A 22,399-nucleotide genomic window follows, 5' to 3' on the forward strand; every position below is an offset into this window, starting at 1 on the left:
GTGTGTTCATTTTGCAATAGCCCCCCGCCCCCCCTACGTCTTATTACCCCACATCATAAATAACTATGAAATACTGCACCGATAGCATGAGACTTTGAGTAGTGAATTAGTTGGGCTGCAAAAGGAATGGCAGAGGTTCTGGATGAAAATATGCACAGGATGAGATCCACAGGCATTCAGTATCTTTTTGTAGCAGGACTCAAACAATGACAACATGGCCGGCCTGCCCCGGGTCTTCAGCCTCTGACCACTGATGATAACCTTTCACTGGGTGAAGTCATCACAGGACAAGGTTGACAGCCAGTGGGTCAGAAATTCCACTGAGAAGGACAAATAAACCTCAGGACTGTTTCCATTACATTAGAGAAGCCATTGGTCACGATGGAGGAAATGATAGAGAAATGTTAGCCCGATGGCAGTCCTCACCCAGCCATGATGAAGACATTATCAACTGTAGAAGTATCAGTCACAGAGGTGTCATTCATATAAACAGCCTGGACACTGGGTACTCTTAACCTGTCACGCTGGTAAACAGCTTACCTAACGAAATGATCACGATATAGGCCAACAGAGTTCAGTGAGCCCTGATGACAACATTCACAACGTGCCAATACAACAACGCAGTCCAGTAGGAAGCATTATTGGGATAGGCCTATCTTAATTTGTGATTATATGGTAATCGACACCCAGTCTCCACTTCTTTCAGGAGTGAACTTCCCAACAGTGTGGCAAAGACTGTGACTAAGGCAAAATGCCAAAAGGAAGCGTTTATAGCATAGGACATTATAGAAACTTAAAAAAAAAAAAAAAGGTTTCAAAGAAATAACGTAACCCAAATGACTCAACAAAAACAGTTGATAGTAGGCTACTGTGCTGGAAGGCATGGAGCTGGGTGGAGGCCTATGTCTGCAGGAATTGGGGTCAATGTGCGCCCTTGGGCTGGAAACTAATTATGTCCAATTAACCTAACCTTTGCACTTCATGGTCTATTGGCACAATCATGGCAAACCGTTTGAAATGTGCACATCAAACAGAGAGCTAAAAACAGCCTTTCACTGCATCACTTCGACTGCAGGTCGCATAGAAATATCACATATGAAATACCCAAGGTTTAAAAACAATAATAGCATAGTTCACCTGGTTTAAGTCTTCGTCGTTAAGCAAATGTGATTCTCTGGGCTTGAAGCAGTTCTGGCATTTACTTTTGTTGAAAATGTTGGCTTGAAATTTCCGACAAGGATTGTCTTTGAATGACATGGTTGACGGAAAAGGTAACACTTTATGAGGAAAAAAAAAAAAGTTCCAGGAAGTTCTTGTTTTGAAAAACAAAAACTGCTCAATTCTCGCAGCCAAATGAGTTGGAGTCAACTTTTTAAAACAAAGCCATCAGAAGAAAGACGCGTGAAGTCCATGAAAGAGCCTTAGTGCGCTGGTCACCTGTGCTACGTTACCTGAGGAGGCGAAGAACCCTCGTTAAGTGATATCTATGATAGTCATCTTGCGCGAGGGGACGCCACCCGCAGCTAACGTTGCCCTGATAACTTTTGTTTTTGTATGCAGGCTTACTAAGAAGTTGTCAATTCTTCGAAAGCGCAGACAGGTGTGCGCGGTATTTTCCTTAATTACGTCCTCCAACGAGGTGTCGACGTTTTACAGGTAACATTCCGGGCCTCGAGCTCACTGCAAAGGTCCCGTCAGCCTCCATCGGGCGGAACGGCTCAACCGAGGGAGGGAGTCCACTTTGGTCCCTCTCTCGCTCTCTCTCGCTCTCTCTCTGTCTGTCTATCTAACAAGTGATACCGTATTCATTGCCGTAAAATCTGTTTTACGCTTCTGACGTCTCTCTTTAAGACCAAACACCGTTATCCAACTTTAAAAACGCCATCAACTCGGCTGTCATGCCGTTGGATCCATAGCGTCGGGTTCCGTTCGTCGTAGTACCGTTCCTGCTGGCACTGATACGCAGTCTGCGGTTGATGTTTTCGTGAAAATCCTCGCTTGGGCCCGTACAGTCTGTGGAGAGACGGGGAGGTGGTCAGGAGAGAGTGGAGTAGTGAGTGACAGCAACCTCGACCAATCACATACATAGACTTGTCTGCAAACGAGGCCGTGTCTTTAACTGTCCAATAGAAAGCCTCGAAAATCTCCAATACTTTCGCTCAAGCTCTGTGGGCTTTAAAGAGCCCAGGATAACAAAAACAACTTCTATGTTAAACTGTGATGGTATTAATATGAGCCTGAGCTAATATTGTTTTTATTCCAAACTAAAAAGACAGACTATGAGCTATATTTATTCAGGTTACCCTCGTTATTATTGGTAGAGTTATTTCTTTAGCTGATATTTTTGTTTTGTTTTGTGTGTGGTGTGCTAATCTTTAAAATCCACAACAACAGGACAAGAAGGCAAAAAAGAAAAGGTAACAATTCAAAACATTGTGAAAACTATTTCTTTCATTTTTTTTTCCAAAATTGAAAAATGGGTTGCTAAACAGTTGCCAAACTCTCAAAAAGTGTTTCCTTAGTGTTCCATTAATACATGCTAAAGTGAGGCTTTACTTGGTAAAGATTACTTATAAACATGATAACGCCTCGATTATTTTACCTTTCATGGAGTGTGTGAATGCAAAAGTCTAAAGCCAATAAAATGCACTGAGTAGGCTACTACACAGAAATGTTCCTCCATGACCTACTAACAAATGAAAGTGGGCTGACACAAGCCCACTACATAAATGCCCTCTTACATCTCAAATGTTATGTATGTATTACACATAATATGACACGAAACGCTGTAACATTATACTCTTGGAAATTACATGTTAATAGGATTGATACATTTAATAGATTTGATAAAGTACAGATGAGTAGGGATTAGGGTTAGGAGAATAATAGAAGCAAATCATTAATGCAATAAACGTTATGATGATTTGATTTGTTTACATGATCCCATCTGTCTTGTTATTGGAGCTGATGTCTTAAGTTACAAAGAGGGAATGTGATGGAGGCTATTTTTACGCTACTGCTACTACTACTGCATGACATTTTGATAGATCCAAGTAAAGACATTTTTTTTTTTCAAATATACGGCTCAAATACAAGCTTAAACAAAGCCAGGCAAATGTTCATTTCAAACATGGAAGGCAATCTATATGTGGTTTTCTGATTCCAGGCTCCAGAGCACCATCTGTTGGTCTTACATTTCCAATGGCTAGGTCCAACGTTTTGAGATGGAAAATGAAAAGAAAAACAACACTTGACGTCAAAGCCAAACTAAATAGGAATGTATGAGTGATAGATAGGAGGTGAAGTTAAGTCAGGAAATTTTGCAATTCTTCCACTATGTGGCTGGTTTTATGAGTGAAAATATGTTGTGATGTTATGAAAATGTTGTCATGCTTTGCAGCGTACTGGTACACACCCTGTCTTATCAAAACTAACCTCATAGAGTCACACTCATTTCAAAACAATGGGCGTCTTATCTTAACACATGTGAGTGTGGAAACACTGTTCTTTGGTTGTCCTTTGCTTGAGTTCTTCCATGAAGCAGTTTATCTTAACTGAGCCTTCTGTCTCTTAATTTTGACAGGTAGGAAAGTGGGGTAGTAATTAGAATTTCAGCATAGTCAAGATATTTCTAACAATGTATTTATTACTGCTTCTGACTAATATGTGCATGATAAAGAAACACATTCTGTACAGATTAATTGAAGTCTCTCTTTTTTTTTCTTCCTCCAAGTTGATCCAGACTGTGATATTCTCCAGGGAGATGCACCAAAAAAACTGAAATGATGCTCCTCAATTAATGAGGTTGTGTATATATATATGTATATATATATATATATATATATATATATACACAACCTCATTAATTCTGTGAATAAAAGACACATTCATTTATTTAACCTGCAAGAAGTGCAAGATTTTTATTCAGGGCGCTTGAGGTGGTGTGCTTGGACAGCAGTGTGACTGTAACATATACAGTGATAAGTTAGAGGAAAACAAAACAAAAACTGTTACAAGTGTCAAATCATCTTACATATTCCTATAGTCCAAATAAGCACATTTCAGTGACCATTGAGTGACATAAAAATCTTCTCTTTTCAGTTTGGTGTTTAAACATTTGTGTAACCATAAGACAACAAAGTGAGAATCAACTGAATAACAAAAATATAATATGATATACAAGTAACAATGACAACATCAAGGGAGTCATTTCATATATTGTATCAGAATGACGTGTTTGATAACAGGTTATGTACATTTCATGTACCCAATCACTGCACCATACATCAGGTATCATGACGTATTATTCAGAAAGGGTAATACTAATGATCTACAAAGGCTTTTCATTAGGACAAACTAACTTTAACTAGCTTCACAACCATTTTAGACATCAATGTATCTGACTTCAAACACCATAAATACCCTAACCACTCTCAAACTGTGTTCTGAAATCAGTAATTCCTTAATTTTCAGAAGGCAAGTGGAAAAATACATTTTCTAATGCATTAAACTACATGTTGACACATGATCCTTAATATGCCTATCCTGATCCATCTTGTAGTTCCCATGTGCAGATATTTAAGAAATATCATTATAATAATATATACGTAATAAAATATTAAATGAATGATATATGAGCATTTGGCTGATCTGGTGCCGCCATGAGTCGAGTGAAAACCCAACAGCAGTACACTGTTTAAAGTTTAGCCAATTAAGATCTTAAAGGTTAAGCTCAAGTAACAGAAAGATTTTCTGCATTGGTAAATGTCACAAAAGTCAACATCGATTGTTGGTTTGAAACAGTCTGGTATCTGGCCTCAAAGATTAAAGGTGCAGTAGGTAAGAGGTAAGTAGGTAAAACTAACTTTCTGTCATATTTGCTGAAACTGACCCAATGTTCGAGTAGAACTACATGAAGCAGGTAATTAAAGTGCGATTTGCAAAAATCCACATTCAAATTCTTTGGCTAAGTCCTGGATCTTCACAATCCTACCTACAGCACCTTTAATGTTTCTTTCTCGCGAAGCCAAGACTATGAGACTCGTGTTCATATCTGTTTTGAGGTATTACACATTTAAACATTATTCATTACAATAGTCTACAGAAACTAACTGGGAAACACAATATTGTGTCCAGTTCTTAGGCAAAAAAAAACAAACAAAAAAATCAAATTTTTGTATCAAATGCAAAGAAATAAACATAAAGGGGCATCAGAACTTGACATGTATTGCATATCAACAATGAGTGCATTAGGCAGCATTTAGAAGAGATTTGCCCTCTTCTTCATGTCATTACGTTTCCACAGTGGAAGTATGTTGAATTCTTGACTATCCATGCCAAAGATCTCAAAGAATGATTCCGGGGATAGGTGTCGCTGCAAAGGAAATAATAAAAGAATGAAATGGACCATGGAAAAGTTGCACAGTTAATCAGTTTGGTGCATTTCTTATACTAAAATAATAAGTTTGATTGAAACTACATATTTCAAGGAATTTATCAACATCCAAGTAAGTTTTAGTCATGGTATGTGTAGTATTTTACACAAGGTCTGGCATTTATTTAAAACATGAAATGCAAAATATTTAAAACATTTTTTGCACTTGAACTTTTGGCAAACTTTCTCACATGCTACTGTACCTCCAGTCTTGTTCTGTCAACATCGTTGGGAAGCTTCACTCGCCCTCTACTACTAACTGCGAGCAGTTCATACGGGTAGACCTTGATAAAACAAAAACTGGTTGAGAATGCTTTATACTGTAAGTTTATTATTGCACATGCTATACCTAAACAATCTTTTGTACAGTTATGCTACCAGCTATTGAGATATGAGATGGAGTTAGAAACATAATGTTCCATGCAAATACCATGCATATTGTATAACTACTATACAGTTATCATGGATAGAAGTCTATCTATAGTATCAGTGCTTCCGCCTTCAGGGGAAAATATAAGATTCTGCTTCTATTGGCCTTTGTCAAATGATCTAGTACACATAAATATACAAACAATACTTGCTTTTGGTTCCAACAAATTAGGCATAGACACTCCTCTTTCCATTGGTGCTAATGGATGTTGACCGTCATGGATGAGCTACAGAATGAAGCAAACACGTGCAATGGGAAAATGTCATGGCGGGATTAATCACTTCAAAGCTAAAAGCCAAATGGGAAAATTACTGCAAGTAAAGTGTATTTATAAAATGTGGGGTTAAAGAGTCAATTGTGTAATATGTGCAACATATGTATTGATGAAGAGGTACTGTATGCAAGCTGTACTGTATGTACAACTTTGAGTTGAATGAATACTTCAAAAATAAAAACATGCTTATGCAGAGAGTGAGGTGAGGCCAGTCCTTTGGAAATGCAGTAAACCAAACAGGGAAAGGAAGAAGAGCAGGGGGGATTCAAGATCACATAAAGTTCTTCTCACATACCTTAAAGTCTGAAAGGAAGGGAGGGAGAAGGTAAAGAACAAGCAACACAATTTAATTTCTAAATATTGTAGTGATTAACAACATTTAGATGAATAATAAAGATGTCTACATAGTTACCTCCGAATCTGTCACCGCTGTAATGGGAGAAATCAGCTGAACGTGGCTTAATGAGAAGAGGAAAGGAAAACGGAGGAAAACATTTATTGTATTCATAAAGTGCGGTAAGTTGGACAAATCTCATATAGTTTCTTTAGTGTGTTTCTAGAGCTACCATTAAAAAAACACAAAGAATGTGACTGTGTGTCATGAGTTGTGTCATAATCTACTTCAAAATGAAAATAAATGCAGCTGATTGGCTCAAAGGAATGTCACTGAGCCTTACACAATAATGCTAAAGAGAGAATAAGGTATCAGTGTTGTTGCTCTCACCGGATTGAGGCCATTGCGACCGTATCCAGGCAGAGAGGACGTTTGGGATGTGAAGGAATTTGGATCTGTATGTAAAAGTGAAACAGCGGACAGATTAGTTCATCATCAGGAAGCGACTCACAGACAGACTTGGCTCTTTGCGCAAATTAGATCAGACTTACTGAGTAGAATATACCCCAGGTTCTTTTCTTAGCCTTTTGCTAATTGTTCGGTAAATCGAACTTCTCAGTACTGCTCTATTTTTATACTTACAACAAAAATTGCACAAGTAAGTATAGTTTAGTAAGAACACAATTGAGATAAGAATCAGCAGCTTTACAAGTAATATTTAACTGCTTCAAGCTGCGTTAAAATGAACTTTTTAAAAGGTCATATTATACCTTGCTGTTTATAAATTGGAGGCCTCCTGTACATGTTGAAGCCGTCATCTGCGGATAAAAAAGAATGCAGCGTCAGCAGATTATTCATTCTAAAAAATCAATTAATCAATCAATCAATTTATTTGTCACATGAATTCATAAAAAAAATACAATTCCAGTGAAATGTAATCCTGTCAGTTCCTTCAATGCGTTCATTAAAGCCTAATAATGATAATTGTATTAGCAGAACCAAAATGATATATTGTTAGTAATAACTTACTGTAGTGTCTCCTTTTCCCTTTCAATGTTTTCAAATATTTTTCAAATGGAGTAATTTAACACCCTCTTTTTGCCTTAACTGTTGCACTTTACATAAAAAAATGCATTAAAATGAGATTTTTCACAGATTTAGTTTGGAGGACATTTTCTCTGAAAAAAGACTGGGAACACAATCAGTATTATAGAGCATCTGTACATATAATTTACTTACTCAAAAAGCACAAAGTGCAGTAAAGGTTCATCATGTGTACAATAATTGCACTTATCGAAAAAAAAAAAAACGCCACCACTGCAAAAAGGTGATGCCACAATGAGCACACAACACATTTACATTTACAAAAAAAGAGTGTAGTAAACGTTTTTTTAAATACAGTTTAATTTCATGTGATTGTGGAGTGTCAGAAAGGATCATCAAGAGAATTTTAAAGAATTTCAAAACAATTGGATAAAAAGACTGAAAGCAAGTCTAAAGCAAGGCAAGGAAATCAAGGTTGTGTGGGTTGTTTGTGATTTTCATTTCCCACCAAAAACACATGCCAGCGATTACTGGTCAGAGCTTATCACATCTCATTCACACACACACACACACACACGATAAAACAGGCTTTAAAAGAATCACAGCACTGCTTTAAATAGGCACGCCTGTAGAGGAATGTGCGAGCGAAGTTGGGAACAGGCAAAGGAATATTTACTTATTTAATCAATCAAGTCAGTTTTATAAATGACTGCTCAGATCTAAATTTATATAAAGGATTCTTTTTTTCAGTGCAAGAATTTAGAGAACGGTAGGTGAGGTGGCAGCACAAGAGAAAAGAAAAGAATTGTCAAGAAAATATTGCAAAATGGGAAAAGAAAGGAGATCAATGGATTCTCTGAAGGAAGCTGCTAGCTGGCATACATAGTGTGTTGTTTTCTGCTGGGGCACAAACTCCTGTTCTGTCTCTTACAGTAAGATGTCATATGAAAAGTGGGCGACTGACAGTCTTAGAACTTTGACCACTAGATGGCTCAGTGTTTCTAACAGTAAAGTGAATCACATATCTGTGTCATCCTTCCTATAAATTCCAACACTGACCCTTAAACTAGTTGCGTTTTAGTAGTAGTAAATAACAAAGGCTAAGGCAGTACCAGGAGGGGATAAGGGATGCAGAAAAGGGTGGCAGAGGAGCAGGGGTTCTTACCTTTGGTGCGAGGGAGAAAGTGGTGACATAAAGGGGAAGTGGGACATGTGTCATTGTTGCCAGAGAACAAAGAGGGAGAAAGCATCAATCCTGTTTGTTATTCCACAAAAGAAGTCGAAGGAGGAGTTGCGGAGGTAGAGGAGATAAGGGAGGGTGGTAAAGCAGAGAACAAGTGAGCAGAGGGAGGCTAATATCTTTACAAAAGGTGATAAGATAGGTAATTCTACTTTTGTGCGCTCTTCTCACCTGGCCGGTGGAAGTGTTGTGGTGATCTGGACAGAGTTGGAGTGTAGCTGTGACTATTGTATGTTGCATGAACTCCAAAAGATCTGTGGCTTGTAGATGTTGGTATACACTTTCTGACTTCAAAACTCTCCTTGAAAGAAGAAAGACACAAAAGCAGTGTGAAATGCACAACAAATAAAAAAGAATGAGTGTTAAATATGTATGATTTGAATGGGGGCCTGCCACATACTGTATGTATACCTGTAGTACCTCTGCTCTACCTTAACTAAGTAAAGTTAATAAAACAAATATTTACCTCTGGGGTTTCATTTACGTTTCCTGGTGACTAAATCAGGGGAAGAAAAATAAATGAATTAACCAGAAAGAAACACAGCATACACTGCTATCCCCTTGTATCTCCAAACCTGTCTGATATGAAAAAGAAAAACAACCTCATCCTAACACTAGGACATGCACTATGCATGCACTAGGAAACAAAATGATTATATTATTAGGTACTTTTAGCCAATTATTCTAATTACCCTAACACAGATCATTAAATGAATGCTCAATGGCACAGTAAATAGCAACGAACCACGTTTGTTTTTATCAGTTGACTCCATATTAAGTATGCAACCATTCTGTGATTGTGTTGTAAAAGTTGCCCTGCATAAAAGAATCAGCCAAATTTTCATAAATGTAAGTAGAGAATATGTATCTAGATTCAGGCAGGTACCCTAGATCTAGATATTTAGAGTGTTTTGTGAATGTAGAAGTGATATTGCTCCAAAACAAACTTAAAGATACATTTGTCTATTTTTCACAATAAATATCTTTGCATTTTGGGGCCAAACACAGTCAAATATGAGAAAAAAAAACAAGACCTCACTTGGTTTGACTCGTAAATCAAACCAAGAAAAACACCCCCAAAACAATGACACACAAATGTCACCGGATACAACTTGGAGTATTGAATGGAGTTACCTCTGACGGGCTTTGCTTTTCCTGTCTGTTGCCTTTGTTGTCCAAAGTAGATGAGTTGTTGTTCACAGACTTATAAGATATCATTTCAGGATGCTCTATATCATATATAGCCTTGACTCTGGGAATGGCTGCTAAGTCTCGGTAATCAATGATCTCATTATCTAGTTTTGCCTGGGACAAGGACAGGAGGAGAGGGGAGGATGGAGGGAGACAGAGGGTGGAAGACACAGTATGGGTTACGTCACATCAAAGGTCAAAGGTTGCTTATTACATGACTTCAGGGAGGAATAAAACTTGAATCCCACAACACCTCAAGCAGTCTGATTTTGGCACATGAAGTGGACTGATTAACATTGTAATCTGTGGCCGGTTTCTGTTTCACTTGTTTCTCAGGCATTTAAGTATAAAAAAGGTACATTTGGCTCATATTTTGAGGTGTTTTGTTGGGGGTAAAGTCTATTCCACACAACAAAACCAACAGTCTATGGATCCTAATAACCCGGAAGGAGGAAACAAAAGGACACCGAAAGCAGCAGGTTGTTTTTATAATCAAATTCAATCTGAATTGCCAATGAATTCAAATTGATTTAGCAAATAAATCTAAATTCCTGTTCAATATGTGGTTGATTTTAGACAATTTGAAGGCTCTTCAACATTCAACCACAATTGAAATCCCATTTTTTCTCACGAGATAAAAACTAGTTCCGATCAGTCAAGGTAAGGTTAGACAAATATGTTAAATGTGATTGATTTGAATGTTTTTCCACATTGGCTATTGTCCTAAATGTTTGTCTTCATTTACAAAAAGAAACATCTTGCAAGAGAGACAGTTTGTCCATGTGACTCCCCTGTATAAATAAAGGATAAATCAAATGTAAATCAAGCCACGGTAAATTGTGCACCATGGAAGGTGTTCAGCAGATGTTGTCAAGCAAGAACTTACACAGATCGTTCGACCAGGACTCCCCGGAGTGCATGAGCCCGGCCTGGAACAGGAGCTTTCGGATGAGGATCTAGTGGGCTAAAGGGGGTTAAAAACAGCGGTTAGTTTGAGTCATAGGATGCTGAGAAACTTCCTGCAGCAGTTGACAGTGTGGGGCTGGCATCATGCAGTTCATGTGCATTGTTCCATATTGCAATTAACTCGAGAAAAAACACCTTTATTTGTACCTAACATTGATATCAGCCAGTCTTATGTTTTGCTTTACGTACATTGGTGTATATTACTGTAAATAATGCGAGTATGAGTAGATGATTTGAAATAGCACAGCCAAGCATGCATCACGGTGTACACTGAAATTCCATATGCTACAGCCAACTTTTTTTTAAAACGCATTTATGAAATGCACATACTATATACTGTACAGTACAGGTGCTCTACAAATAAAATAAAAGCTCCTCTTAATAAATTCTTGGATGCAAAAATTAAACACATAAGGAGGAATCTTATTCTATGTATCAAAATGTCTTCTTTTTGCGGCCTTGAATTAGCACATGAGATCTAATTGGCCAGCATGGCGAGCAAAGTGCTGCACGTGAAGCAAGCGAGTGCGGTTAATCTCAAGACGTGAGATTACAGCCTTCTCACTCTAGAAAACCACCAGAGCAAATGGCAGGCCCGCTCACAATATTAACCTTCAGTTTATGTGTGGGGAAAAAGAAATCAAGACAAGGTGTCTTTGGTCTGCTGACCTGGGAAGGAAGAGAATGTGTAAGATATCACACTTGCATCCTCCTTGTAACAGCAATTACACTAGCTGGATATTAACAGCTATTTTGAAAAGTTATATATATACAGTGAGGAAAATAAGTATTTGAACACCCTGCTATTTTGCAAGTTCTCCCACTTAGAAATCATGGAGGGGTCTGAAATTGTCATCGTAGGTGCATGTCCACTGTGAGAGACACAATCTAAAAAAAAAAATCCAGAAATCACAATGTATGATTTTTTAACTATTTATTTGTATGATACAGCTGCAAATAAGTATTTGAACACCTGAGAAAATCAATGTTAATATTTGGTACAGTAGCCTTTGTTTGCAATTACAGAGGTCAAACGTTTCCTGTAGTTTTTCACCAGGTTTGCACACCCTGCAGGAGGGATTTTGGCCCACTCCTCCACACAGATCTTCTCTAGATCAGTCAGGTTTCTGGGCTGTCGCTGAGAAACACGGAGTTTGAGCTCCCTCCAAAGATTCTCTATTGGGTTTAGGTCTGGAGACTGGCTAGGCCACGCCAGAACCTTGATATGCTTCTTACAGAGCCACTCCTTGGTTATCCTGGCTGTGTGCTTCGGGTCATTGTCATGTTGGAAGACCCAGCCTCGACCCATCTTCAATGCTCTAACAGAGGGAAGGAGGCTGTTCCCCAAAATCTCGCAATACATGGCCCCGGTCATCCTCTCCTTAATACAGTGCAGTCGCCCTGTCCCATGTGCAGAAAAACACCCCCAAAGCATGATGCTACCACCCCCATGCTTCACAGTAGGGATGGTGTTCTTGGGATGGTACTCATCATTCTTCTTCCTCCAAACACGGTTAGTGGAATTATGACCAAAAAGTTCTATTTTGGTCTCATCTGACCACATGACTTTCTCCCATGACTCCTCTGGATCATCCAAATGGTCATTGGCAAACTTAAGACGGGCCTTGACACGTGCTGGTTTAAGCAGGGGAACTTTCCGTGCCATGCATGATTTCAAACCATGACGTCTTAGTGTATTACCAACAGTAACCTTGGAAACGGTGGTCCCAGCTCTTTTCAGGTCATTGACCAGCTCCTCCCGTGTAGTTCTGGGCTGATTTCTCACCTTTCTTAGGATCATTGAGACCCCACGAGGTGAGATCTTGCATGGAGCCCCAGTCCGAGGGAGATTGATAGTCATGTTTAGCTTCTTCCATTTTCTAATGATTGCTCCAACAGTGGACCTTTTTTCACCAAGCTGCTTGGCAATTTCCCCGTAGCCCTTTCCAGCCTTGTGGAGGTGGACAATTTTGTCTCTAGTGTCTTTGGACAGCTCTTTGGTCTTGGCCATGTTAGTAGTTGGATTCTTACTGATTGTATGGGGTGGACAGGTGTCTTTATGCAGCTAACGACCTCAAACAGGGGCATCTAATTTAGGATAATAAATGGAGTGGAGGTGGACATTTTAAAGGCAGACTAACAGGTCTTTGAGGGTCAGAATTCTAGCTGATAGACAGGTGTTCAAATACTTATTTTTTTTTTTTTAGATTACATCTCTCACAGTGGACATGCACCTACGATGACAATTTCAGACCCCTCCATGATTTCTAAGTGGGAGAACTTGCAAAATAGCAGGGTGTTCAAATACTTATTTTCCTCACTGTATATATATATATATTGTGTCATGTCAAGCCATGATAGAAAAATCAGTGTTTGCATACTGCCTCTAACACACATTAAATTGCATATCACACAAGTTAAGTGTTAAATCAAGGTGGTCTTACCATGTAACTGTCCTCAGTTCTGCTGCTGTCTCTGCAGCATGGGTGCCAAACTGTTGATCCTGCAAAGGCAGGGACATTATGGCAAAAAAATTACAGCATGTCAAAGTAAATGCAGTTTACACAGTGAACAGAAAACAGTTTGCACACTTAACATTAAGATATTCATCCAAGCCTAAATGTATATCCTTACCATGAATGCATGTACATGCACATCAGGTACTTTCTAACACTGACCTTGCAGATACATTTCTTCACCTTCTGTGAACATTTTGTCACATCGGCTGCATCTCGCGCAGCTGGGGTGATAATGTTTCTCCCCTGCCTATAGCAGAAGATCATGTTAAATGTGTCAGAACCACCAACCGTCAAGTCATATTAATATTAATTTTGAGAAAAGCCATGTCACAAAATCTCAATCTAAATTACAAGTGATGCAAATATAGATACAATCAGGAGCTTACTCCTCACTGAAAGTAAAGATTTCTTACCTCTAGGACCTTTCCAGTTATAAACTTCTGACATGCATCACATTGTACCCCAAACTGAATCTGGTAGTCTCTCTCACAATAGGGAACCCCATCCCTGAAAGAAAAAAATAAAAAAACATTTTCTTTTCTGTGGTGTGTGCTAACATTGTTTCTAATTCTAGCCTTTGTTGTTAAGAAACATAAACTCAATATAGGGGAGGAAGAGAAAGAATTATGAATGAGAGATTTGTATTTACTTGCTGATATATTCTCCGCTCAGCACTTTCCTGCAGGTTTTACACTTGAAGCAGCCGAGGTGCCACTGGCTGCCCAGCGCTAACAGAGCCTGGCCGTTCTTGATGTCTCTACCACAACCAGAGCAGTCTGAGAACACACACACATACACACACATATTAAGAAAACCCTCCATTCTTAATAATTTCTGGATATAAACTGAACTATTTGAGTAGCTGTGCTGTTTCCTGTGGATTTGCTTTTAAATTAGTACCTTTCTGTACGGTCCTAAAGAGAGATCCTCTTAATCCAGAGGCTTTATGAGTCTGGATCCTCTATTTATCCCTTTCCTATATATAGTTGTCAGGTGGATAAGGTCAAGTTGAGATGGAGAGTTGAGTTCTCCTGTATCTCTTAGTCCGTACTGAGTCACTGACCTGGCAGGATCCCACGAGGATTACCAGATTTTAATGTCAACTCAGTGTTATTATATTCAGTGCAATCCACTGACTGATTGTTTCTGCTTCGGATCAAAGGCTTGGGTCTATTTTAAAGCTTCAATAATACATATTTTTGATGTGAAAACTGGATCCTTGCTGAGAGACAAAATCATACGAGAGTGCACTTACTACTGGAACAGCTGATGCCGTTAGGAGTAGGAGACATGGGTTGGATACAGCGCTGACAGAGGCAGTCCTTTCCGCTGAAGGTGACACAATCGCCAGCAGGAAAGGGCTGTCTGAGAAACAGAAAGAGACAGAGGTTTACAATTTTGAAAAAAAATTAGTTATTCTGCCTCCAAACTCTCAAAATGTTGGGTTTTTTTCACAATTACTTGCAAAAGGTGCACACAAAGCAGGCTGGGTGGTAAGTCTTCCCCAAAACTGTGACCACCTGTCCCTCCACAAATTCCCCACAGTTGTTGCAGAGCGTGCCGTGAAGCCTCTGGAAGTCCAGCGGGCAGAGGTAGTCACTGTTCTTCATGAAGAAGCCACTATGAGCCAGGTCACAGCCACACACTGCACACAGACAACATAAAACATTAAAGCTGAAATAATCTATAGGTATTTTATTATTTCTTTGGATGTGTAATGTGAAAGGTGTCGCTTGCTTTCGTCAAGCTAGTTTTCACTCATTAACAGCTCTGATTCACCCACTGTACGCTGTGACCAGCACCAAATAGCAAACAGACAAAGTTAGCGACTAGCTGGTGAGCTAATACAGTTAGACTAGACTAGACCACGTTTGGCTAAACTGCTCTCATCTCTTAGTTACCTAACACTTGTATTAACTAACCTTTTGACCCTATAATAGCCAGAACTCATTCTACAATTTAATTCTAAAAAATCCTATTTTCGAGTTTTCTTTCTCTATATGTGTATTGGTTTGCTTACATTGCCTTTTCCCTGAATTTGTTCTTCGGAAAATATATTTGTAACTTCTTCTATGATACATCTGGTCTGTATACATTTGCTTTTAATTTGTGTTTTCTTATTTGGGTCAATAACTATGAATTTACAGTTTAAATCGTCACCTTTTTTCAGGCTGTTGTCATAGAGTAATCCATTAAAGAGATGAGATAATTGCTATTTGGGCTTTCCGACCTCATGATTCTGTCAGGGTTTCTGAAGTGTTTATGTGTTTGACAAGTTACTGACAGGGAGGCACTGTTTTCTCCCAGCTTGTTCGGAGTCATTCGATACACCACACAACCCGTTTACGACACTGTCCTTCTGAACCTGACACGACAGAATACATAGAGATGCCAAGGACAGATTTATGCTGCTCTATTCCTATCCTACTGCGACTCACTTGCAATATACGTGTTTTATTTAAAATACTTAAAAATGACTATTCTTAAGTCTGAATAAAACACACACAAACATGTCTACATTCCTCTGTGATGTGAGAAATAACTTTGATAATGTATCTTTACTTATCTTCTGATGGTAATAAATACATAAAGTGAGTGTTATCACTCAGACAATTGTTATTCCCCTTCTGTCTGTACCATTATGTTTCATTTACTTTGGAAGAAAATAAACCTTTGGTACAGAAAGAAGGGGAATAATATGGATCACTAAAACAAAAAAGGCTTATTAATAACAACATTCAAAAATTCACATTCAAAGTGAAACATTTGGAGGCAAATTCTGATTCAGTGAAGCCCACAGAGCCCTTCGATCCCCACGTCCTCCCACTGTCAAAATACTGCAGGCTTCTCTGCTCTGAAAGTCTCTTTGTTTCCTCTGCGCTGTAAACACAGTCACAATGCGATGAAAGGGCAACAACACGAGAAGCTTGTCAGTTTCGATTAGTCTGGAACAATAGCCTGATGAGTAAATATGTTTTCTCCGAAACAAAGTAACTCCGGTGAATGACTGTCTGACAACTCGAGGAGGTTTTACAACAGCCCATTGTAGATGCAGAATATTTTGTAATAAATTGAATCTGATGGCATCATCAGGCTACCTAATGAATGACCAGCAAATTCTGCTCAATTTAAAACTAACCTACTGAAAACAATGTGTTTTAATGCAACCTAAAGGGTAAAATGTTACTTGCGTTACTGCTTGCATGTAAAATTGTTAATACATGTTTTAATTTAACTGGAAATTAACAATGAGTTTAAACTCCTAATTTATAATCATTACCCCCAATTACTACTATTACTCCCAATGAACAGTGCCAGACAAATTAGCTGTTAACTGTATTATTAGGCCTGTGATGACATAGCAGCCTTATTTCAAGAAGGGATTTGGAGCAAAAGTCAGGAATTTAGTCACAACATGTGTTCAAGGCAGCCACCAATTCATCTCCACTGCACATGGGGAATTCTGTTGATTGGATTGCTATATGGACACCTATAGGGAGCCTACCAACATAAGTCTATTCTGACTGAGGTATGACTGCAGGATAGTTTAAAAGTGCATGTACTGATGGTACCCACCCTTGCAGGTAAAGCACTTAATGTGGAAGTGGCTGGTCTGGACTCGTAGCACCTCTCCCTTGCACGGCTCCCCACACCTGAGGCACTGGATGACCCGCTTCCCCCGTGGAGAGCACGGGTGGCAGCCATCCTGAGCATGTAGCACTACAGGAGAGCGAGGAATACAGTGTGAATTATTTTAACAGATATGTTATTCTCTGTTTCCTGCCCAGGGATGACAAGGAAAGTTGAAGAGTTAAACGTTCTGGTCGATTTAGCAAAGCGCCCTGTTAAAATAAATGTGAAAAAGTAGTCTACAGCCATGCTAGCAGCTCTGTGAGGTTGTATTTAGGCACAGCAGTGCTTTTAGCTAACACTAAATGCAAGCATTCACGTGCTTACAATGACAATGCTAACATGCTGCTGTTTAGCAGCTATAGTGTTAACTGTGTTAAACATGGCAAACATTACTTAAACATTACTTACCATGTTATAAGCTTGTGTGTTAGCATGCTAACACTTATTAATTAGGAATAAACACAAAGTACAGCCTAGGTTAATGTCATTGCAGGTAGGCCCTTTTGGTCACAAAGTACACATTTTCCAATACTTCTAAAAGGTGTATTCTTTTCTGCCTGAGCAGGTCATTACAATACAATAGTCCCTCAGAATTTTCCTGTCAGTGCTTACATAACTAAACGTGTAGCCACACACACACACACACACACACACACACACACACACACACACACACACACACACACACACACACACAATATTTCTCACATTAAATCTTACAACAACATCAGTAACAGTATTCTACATGAGCGTTGTAGCAGCTTGCATGCCAAACCTAATCTCATACTGTAGCAAAAACCTCATTCCTTCTCCTTCTGTCTCGTTCATGTTTATATGGCAGCAGAAGCAGTGGATGCCTGTAGAATCTAATCACAGCCCACTTGAGAGGTCTTGAATGTGATTAGCAGAGGAGAGAGGGGAAAGAATGTGGCACGTTGAGACTCAAGAGCGCTGTGTGGACATCCAGCACACAAATACACACAGGCTTCATCTTTTCTTTTTTTAATATACAGTTTTGCCACTTGCAAAGTCGTAAAAAATGCACATATTAATCCTAACAGCTTCACTGGATATATATACTTCAACACACTAACATGTATGAGTTGTGTCTTCTTTAACCAAAACAGAAAGATTTCCTCACACTTACAGAACAAAAACAAAAGTGCAGAGGAAGTAATAAAGAAATAAATATTTCAGCTTTAGAGCAGGCTTATGATTTTTTTCAAGCAACAAAGTAAAAAAGCAGTTTTGGTCTTACAGAAAGAGGAGAAAGGCTTTGATTACGGTCATTCTTGGCAATTTCATTGTTGAAATTTTGAGAATATTCCTGCCAATAGAAGAGCAGTAGTCGAACATTGTGTGATAGTAATCGCATACAATCTGATCTAAAAAAAAAAAAAAAAAACTTGTGAAAAATAAGTGTTATTTCTGCCAAACTTGACAAAATCCTGGTGGGAATGTTGTAATCCGTTCCTTTATCCATCGCACTCCAACATTGACTGAAAACACTGCCAAACTGGCCTTTGTCCTAGAACGCCTTAGATATTTGTTAATGACAGAGCTGTGATGCCAACACAACAACATCACAGACTCCTACTGTTTAGAAATGGTTTAGAAATTGACTGATGGAGAAGGACCCGCTACACTACATTTTATTGCGTGTATACAGCAATCCAATATACAATATGTGTATGGTATTATCCTGTATATAAAGTATACAGGGTAATGTGTGCTCTTGTGTAAATGGTAAAACTCATGTGTGGAGTCCTCCGGTTGAAAAGAGTCCAAAATGTCTTCCGCTCTTTTTTGATCTCTCCCAGAATGTGAAGCTGATATGGTGTCAAGTATTAGCAAATGGTAGATTTAGAAAGACAGCGAATAGAGAGAAACCTGAGACGGACAGCTAATCACACAACCCACTATGTACAGCTATGAAAACCTGCATCTGTGTGTGTAAGGAGTGAGGTAGGGTCTATTTTAAGTCTTCAGAATGTTTCATATGTTTAAATATACCTCACAAAGTAATACAATGTAAACTATGCTTAATATACAATAGGACTATACATTTAGCCATACAACGATGTCATATAATTTGTTTTGAATGGTATTCATGTGTGTCATATGGACTATAAGCTGTATTTGGTCATGCTATGTGTGTTAATAATCGTTAATAATTGTCTTTACAGCTTTCAAAGGTCTTAAATGCTTTTTCGGGTACAAAGATTTAATTTAATTTCACTACAACCATGCACCTGCAGGAACACCCCCTAGTTTGCCAGAAACATAATGGAATGTCAGGGTCTCTTTCATTCACATATCCCATTTAGAAAGCACTTGACTGATTTTAGATATTGTGGAATAGCACCTGTCATGTGTACATGCTTTGACTCAGAATAAAAAAAATTAAAAAATAGCTCAATTACTGAGATGTAAAAAATACTTCAATTCAGTGGAGCAACTTTAGGAGTTTCATGAGGATAGCAAACTAAGGAGGCTTTAATCTCAACAGATACTCATTTAGTGAAATGAGTGGGGGTACTTTACTCTGACTGTGACTGAGTTCCTTGTTGCAGCAAAATAGAATAATCAGACCTATTGCTAAAATCACATGCTGGTCTTAAGCCCCCACAATGCTCGACGATTAGCTGAAACCGCTGTGCTTGCACTTTTCTCCAAATTTCTAGATTTGGGAAAGGTTTGAGAATCATTACTGTTTGCTAAGAGATTACAGATTACAAATGACATGTGGTTTAGACAAGATTTATAATAACTGTACAGTATAACACAATAATATTATAACACTATTGGCAGGAGCAGGTAAGACAAAGTCATAACATAAGCAATATTTGTTTTGACCTTTAAAACAATCAAATATCTCAATCACAAGTTGCAAACGAATCATAACTATGTAAAGACAAACATAAAGCACAAGCAGGCACACATGTCCTCTCTTTCTCATCTTCTACACCACACACACACTAAAAAAAATGTCTACCTTTCTCTTTCATGACAGTTGGTTTCCACACGTCTGCTCACTGCAGCGGATCAGAATGAGGAGAGGAACTAACTGGACTGCTGGTCCATGGGGAAGGGGGTGGTCCAAAACACAGAGGGCAGGAGTGTGTGTGTGTGTGTGTGTGTGTGTGTGTGTGTATGTGTGTGCGCGTGTGTGTGTGTGTGTTCTCAAAGGGAACAGCAGGAGAAGAGTAAAGAACCATTACCTCCACCATGCTGAACAAGAGAGTATTTGAATCCCAGACATTGTTTTGAAATAATTTAAATGTTTTATACTGGATACATATTTTCTCTGTTTATTTGCAGGAAATTGCCATAGTATTTGTGTATCTATGATGAGACTGTTGTTCAGTGCATATATATATATATATATATATATATATATATATATATATATATATATTTTTTATTTTTTATTTTTTAAGATTATTTTTTGGGCTTTTCCACCTTTATTTAATAGGACAGCTAGGTGAGAAAGGGGGAACACATGCAGGAAATCGTCACAGGTCGGATTCGAACCCTTGACCTCTGCGTCGAGTAATAAACCTCTCAGCATATGTGCGCCTGCTCTACCCACTGATCCAACCCGGCCACCAGTGCAGATAATTCAGTGATTACATCACCTGCTGTTGATATTTCTGGCTTTCGAAAACTCACTCTCGAGCATTTTGTTACTCCTCTTTTTTGGAAGTAGCAATCTAAATATATGAGCTGTCTCCTAACAAATACAAGCTTGTGTTGTCATTAGTAGAACAACTTATCACATGGCAACCACATAAGGACGTAAGTAAAATAATTAATTACCAGACATCTCTGGAGGAATACCTTCCAACCTCTCACACAGGAGGTAGTCGTTGGGGTTGATGAAAGGAAGCTGCTCCATCATGGACTGTTTAGGAATAAGGTAGAGAACCTCGGCAATTTCACCATCTTCAATAATTGACATGCGCCTGACTGAGTTCTTCCTCTTGACCCGGTCCAAAACTACCATTTCATTGCTGTGGCTGGAGCCGCAGATCCTGCCCAGGCTGCTGAGGGTGAGGAGGCCAGACATGCTCATGCTGTCAAGGCTTTCGGCCACACAGTTCAGGCTGCAGATACAGTAGACTCCAAGCGAGAGAGCGTAAAGCAGATTTCAAGATGTTAAAGCCCTCTGTTGCTCTCTCTGACTTTGTGACTGACTCAGCGTGTGAGTGTGTTGTCTATCAGGCAGTCAAAGACTAACTCCTACCACACGCACCTTAAGAAGATTAAGTAAGGTATATTTTTAGGGTTTATCTTCATGGTAAACAGAAGATCGGAGTTCGAAGAAGTGTCTAATGAGGTAATTGTCTTCCCTCCATTCCAGTGACTTTTACTTGTCATCACATGAGATGCATCGTTCTAATAATCTAATGATTGGGGCATGCTTTTGAGAGGATTATGAGCTGTATTGTATCATCCAGATCCAATTTTTTTTTTTTTTTTTTTTAAATCTTCAGTAAATGTCTGTCTGATCTTTGGTTGGATTATGGCCGAATACAAGAACCAGCTGGACACAAAAAAACTGACTGCAAATATTGAACATGTGATTGCTTTTTTTTCTCTCTCTCTCAGTAATCTGTTGTTCAACACGGACTGCAGTCTTCTGAATGCTGAGCTTTAGAGCGGGGAATTCTCCACATTTAACCTGGCACAGAGTCAGGGTCAGGAGGTTTGGTTCCCTGAACCTGGCTGGATCTTTAAGTATTTGAGGACTACAGCATTATTCAAGGAAGACAAGTCTGTCTAGGTCGGTTTAGGCACTCTCTAATCTGCATTAAATCAAACGCCAATGCTAAAAACTGCTTGGATGTTTAACAGTATGTTGATTACATGGGAAAATAGACGGAAGTTGATTGAAAGCACAAGCTTTAACAGGTAACATTTTACTGTAAAAATACTCAAATACTGCAAAACTACTTCACCTTTCTTGCGCTAATTAATACGCATTTACACCTGTAGGAAGTGACCTTTTTTTTTTTTTTTTTTTTTTTTTTAAAGTAGACTCACCAACAATAAATGGTGCCTATCTGTATCATTTTAGAGGATGAGTATGTTCTCCTGCTTTTTACTTCAGCTAAAAATATTAAATTTTCAGAAATAATGAACGATAGCTATACATTAATGGTAATGGTAAAACTACTAAAACAGCAATATAAGTTGGCACAAATGATACTGCAAGGAATGTGTACAGGCTTAAAAGAATAGGAACATTAGTGTAAACAAGGAAAACATGTTACACTTACTTGTGGTGCTGCCATATTTCCCTGTAGCTATTTAAATGTAGCCTACATTCTT

General features: G+C 38.6%; 2 protein-coding genes across 9 annotated transcripts in view; both read right to left on the minus strand.

Annotated features, from left to right (window-relative positions):
• si:ch73-103b11.2 (protein outspread) overlaps positions 1-2,038 on the minus strand; it is a 46,326-nt gene extending 44,288 nt beyond the window's left edge. For 7 of the 8 annotated variants that reach the window (XR_004103656.2, XM_031291478.2, XM_031291476.2 and 4 more), the window contains exon 1: positions 1,138-2,036. Coding sequence is in view for 7 of the 8 variants with exons in the window: in XM_031291478.2 (XP_031147338.1) it covers positions 1,138-1,257 (120 nt within the window). In the remaining variant the exon portion in view is untranslated. Of the gene's footprint in view, positions 1-1,137 lie in introns of all 8 variants that reach the window. The other variant, XM_035997945.1, reaches the window with a different exon arrangement.
• A 1,865-nt stretch (positions 2,039-3,903) lies between these two features.
• Positions 3,904-21,280, minus strand: LOC116044317 (actin-binding LIM protein 1-like). Its single transcript, XM_031291423.2, has 23 exons — positions 21,196-21,280; positions 20,885-21,161; positions 17,009-17,152; positions 14,894-15,077; positions 14,688-14,797; positions 14,082-14,208; positions 13,846-13,939; positions 13,592-13,679; positions 13,358-13,416; positions 11,526-11,582; positions 10,834-10,911; positions 9,891-10,061; positions 9,223-9,252; positions 8,928-9,057; positions 8,682-8,771; positions 7,243-7,290; positions 6,863-6,927; positions 6,551-6,596; positions 6,434-6,441; positions 6,016-6,090; positions 5,638-5,718; positions 5,031-5,374; positions 3,904-4,825 (listed from the first exon to the last, which is right to left on the minus strand). The coding sequence occupies exons 2-22, from the start codon at positions 21,138-21,140 to the stop codon at positions 5,261-5,263; spliced, it is 2,055 nt and encodes a 684-aa protein (XP_031147283.2). The 5' UTR covers positions 21,141-21,161; positions 21,196-21,280; the 3' UTR covers positions 3,904-4,825; positions 5,031-5,260.
• Between the last annotated feature and the right edge of the window lie 1,119 nt (positions 21,281-22,399).

This window comes from Sander lucioperca, chromosome 22 (genome assembly GCF_008315115.2).
Source record: "Sander lucioperca isolate FBNREF2018 chromosome 22, SLUC_FBN_1.2, whole genome shotgun sequence".
Lineage (NCBI taxonomy): Eukaryota > Metazoa > Chordata > Actinopteri > Perciformes > Percidae > Sander > Sander lucioperca.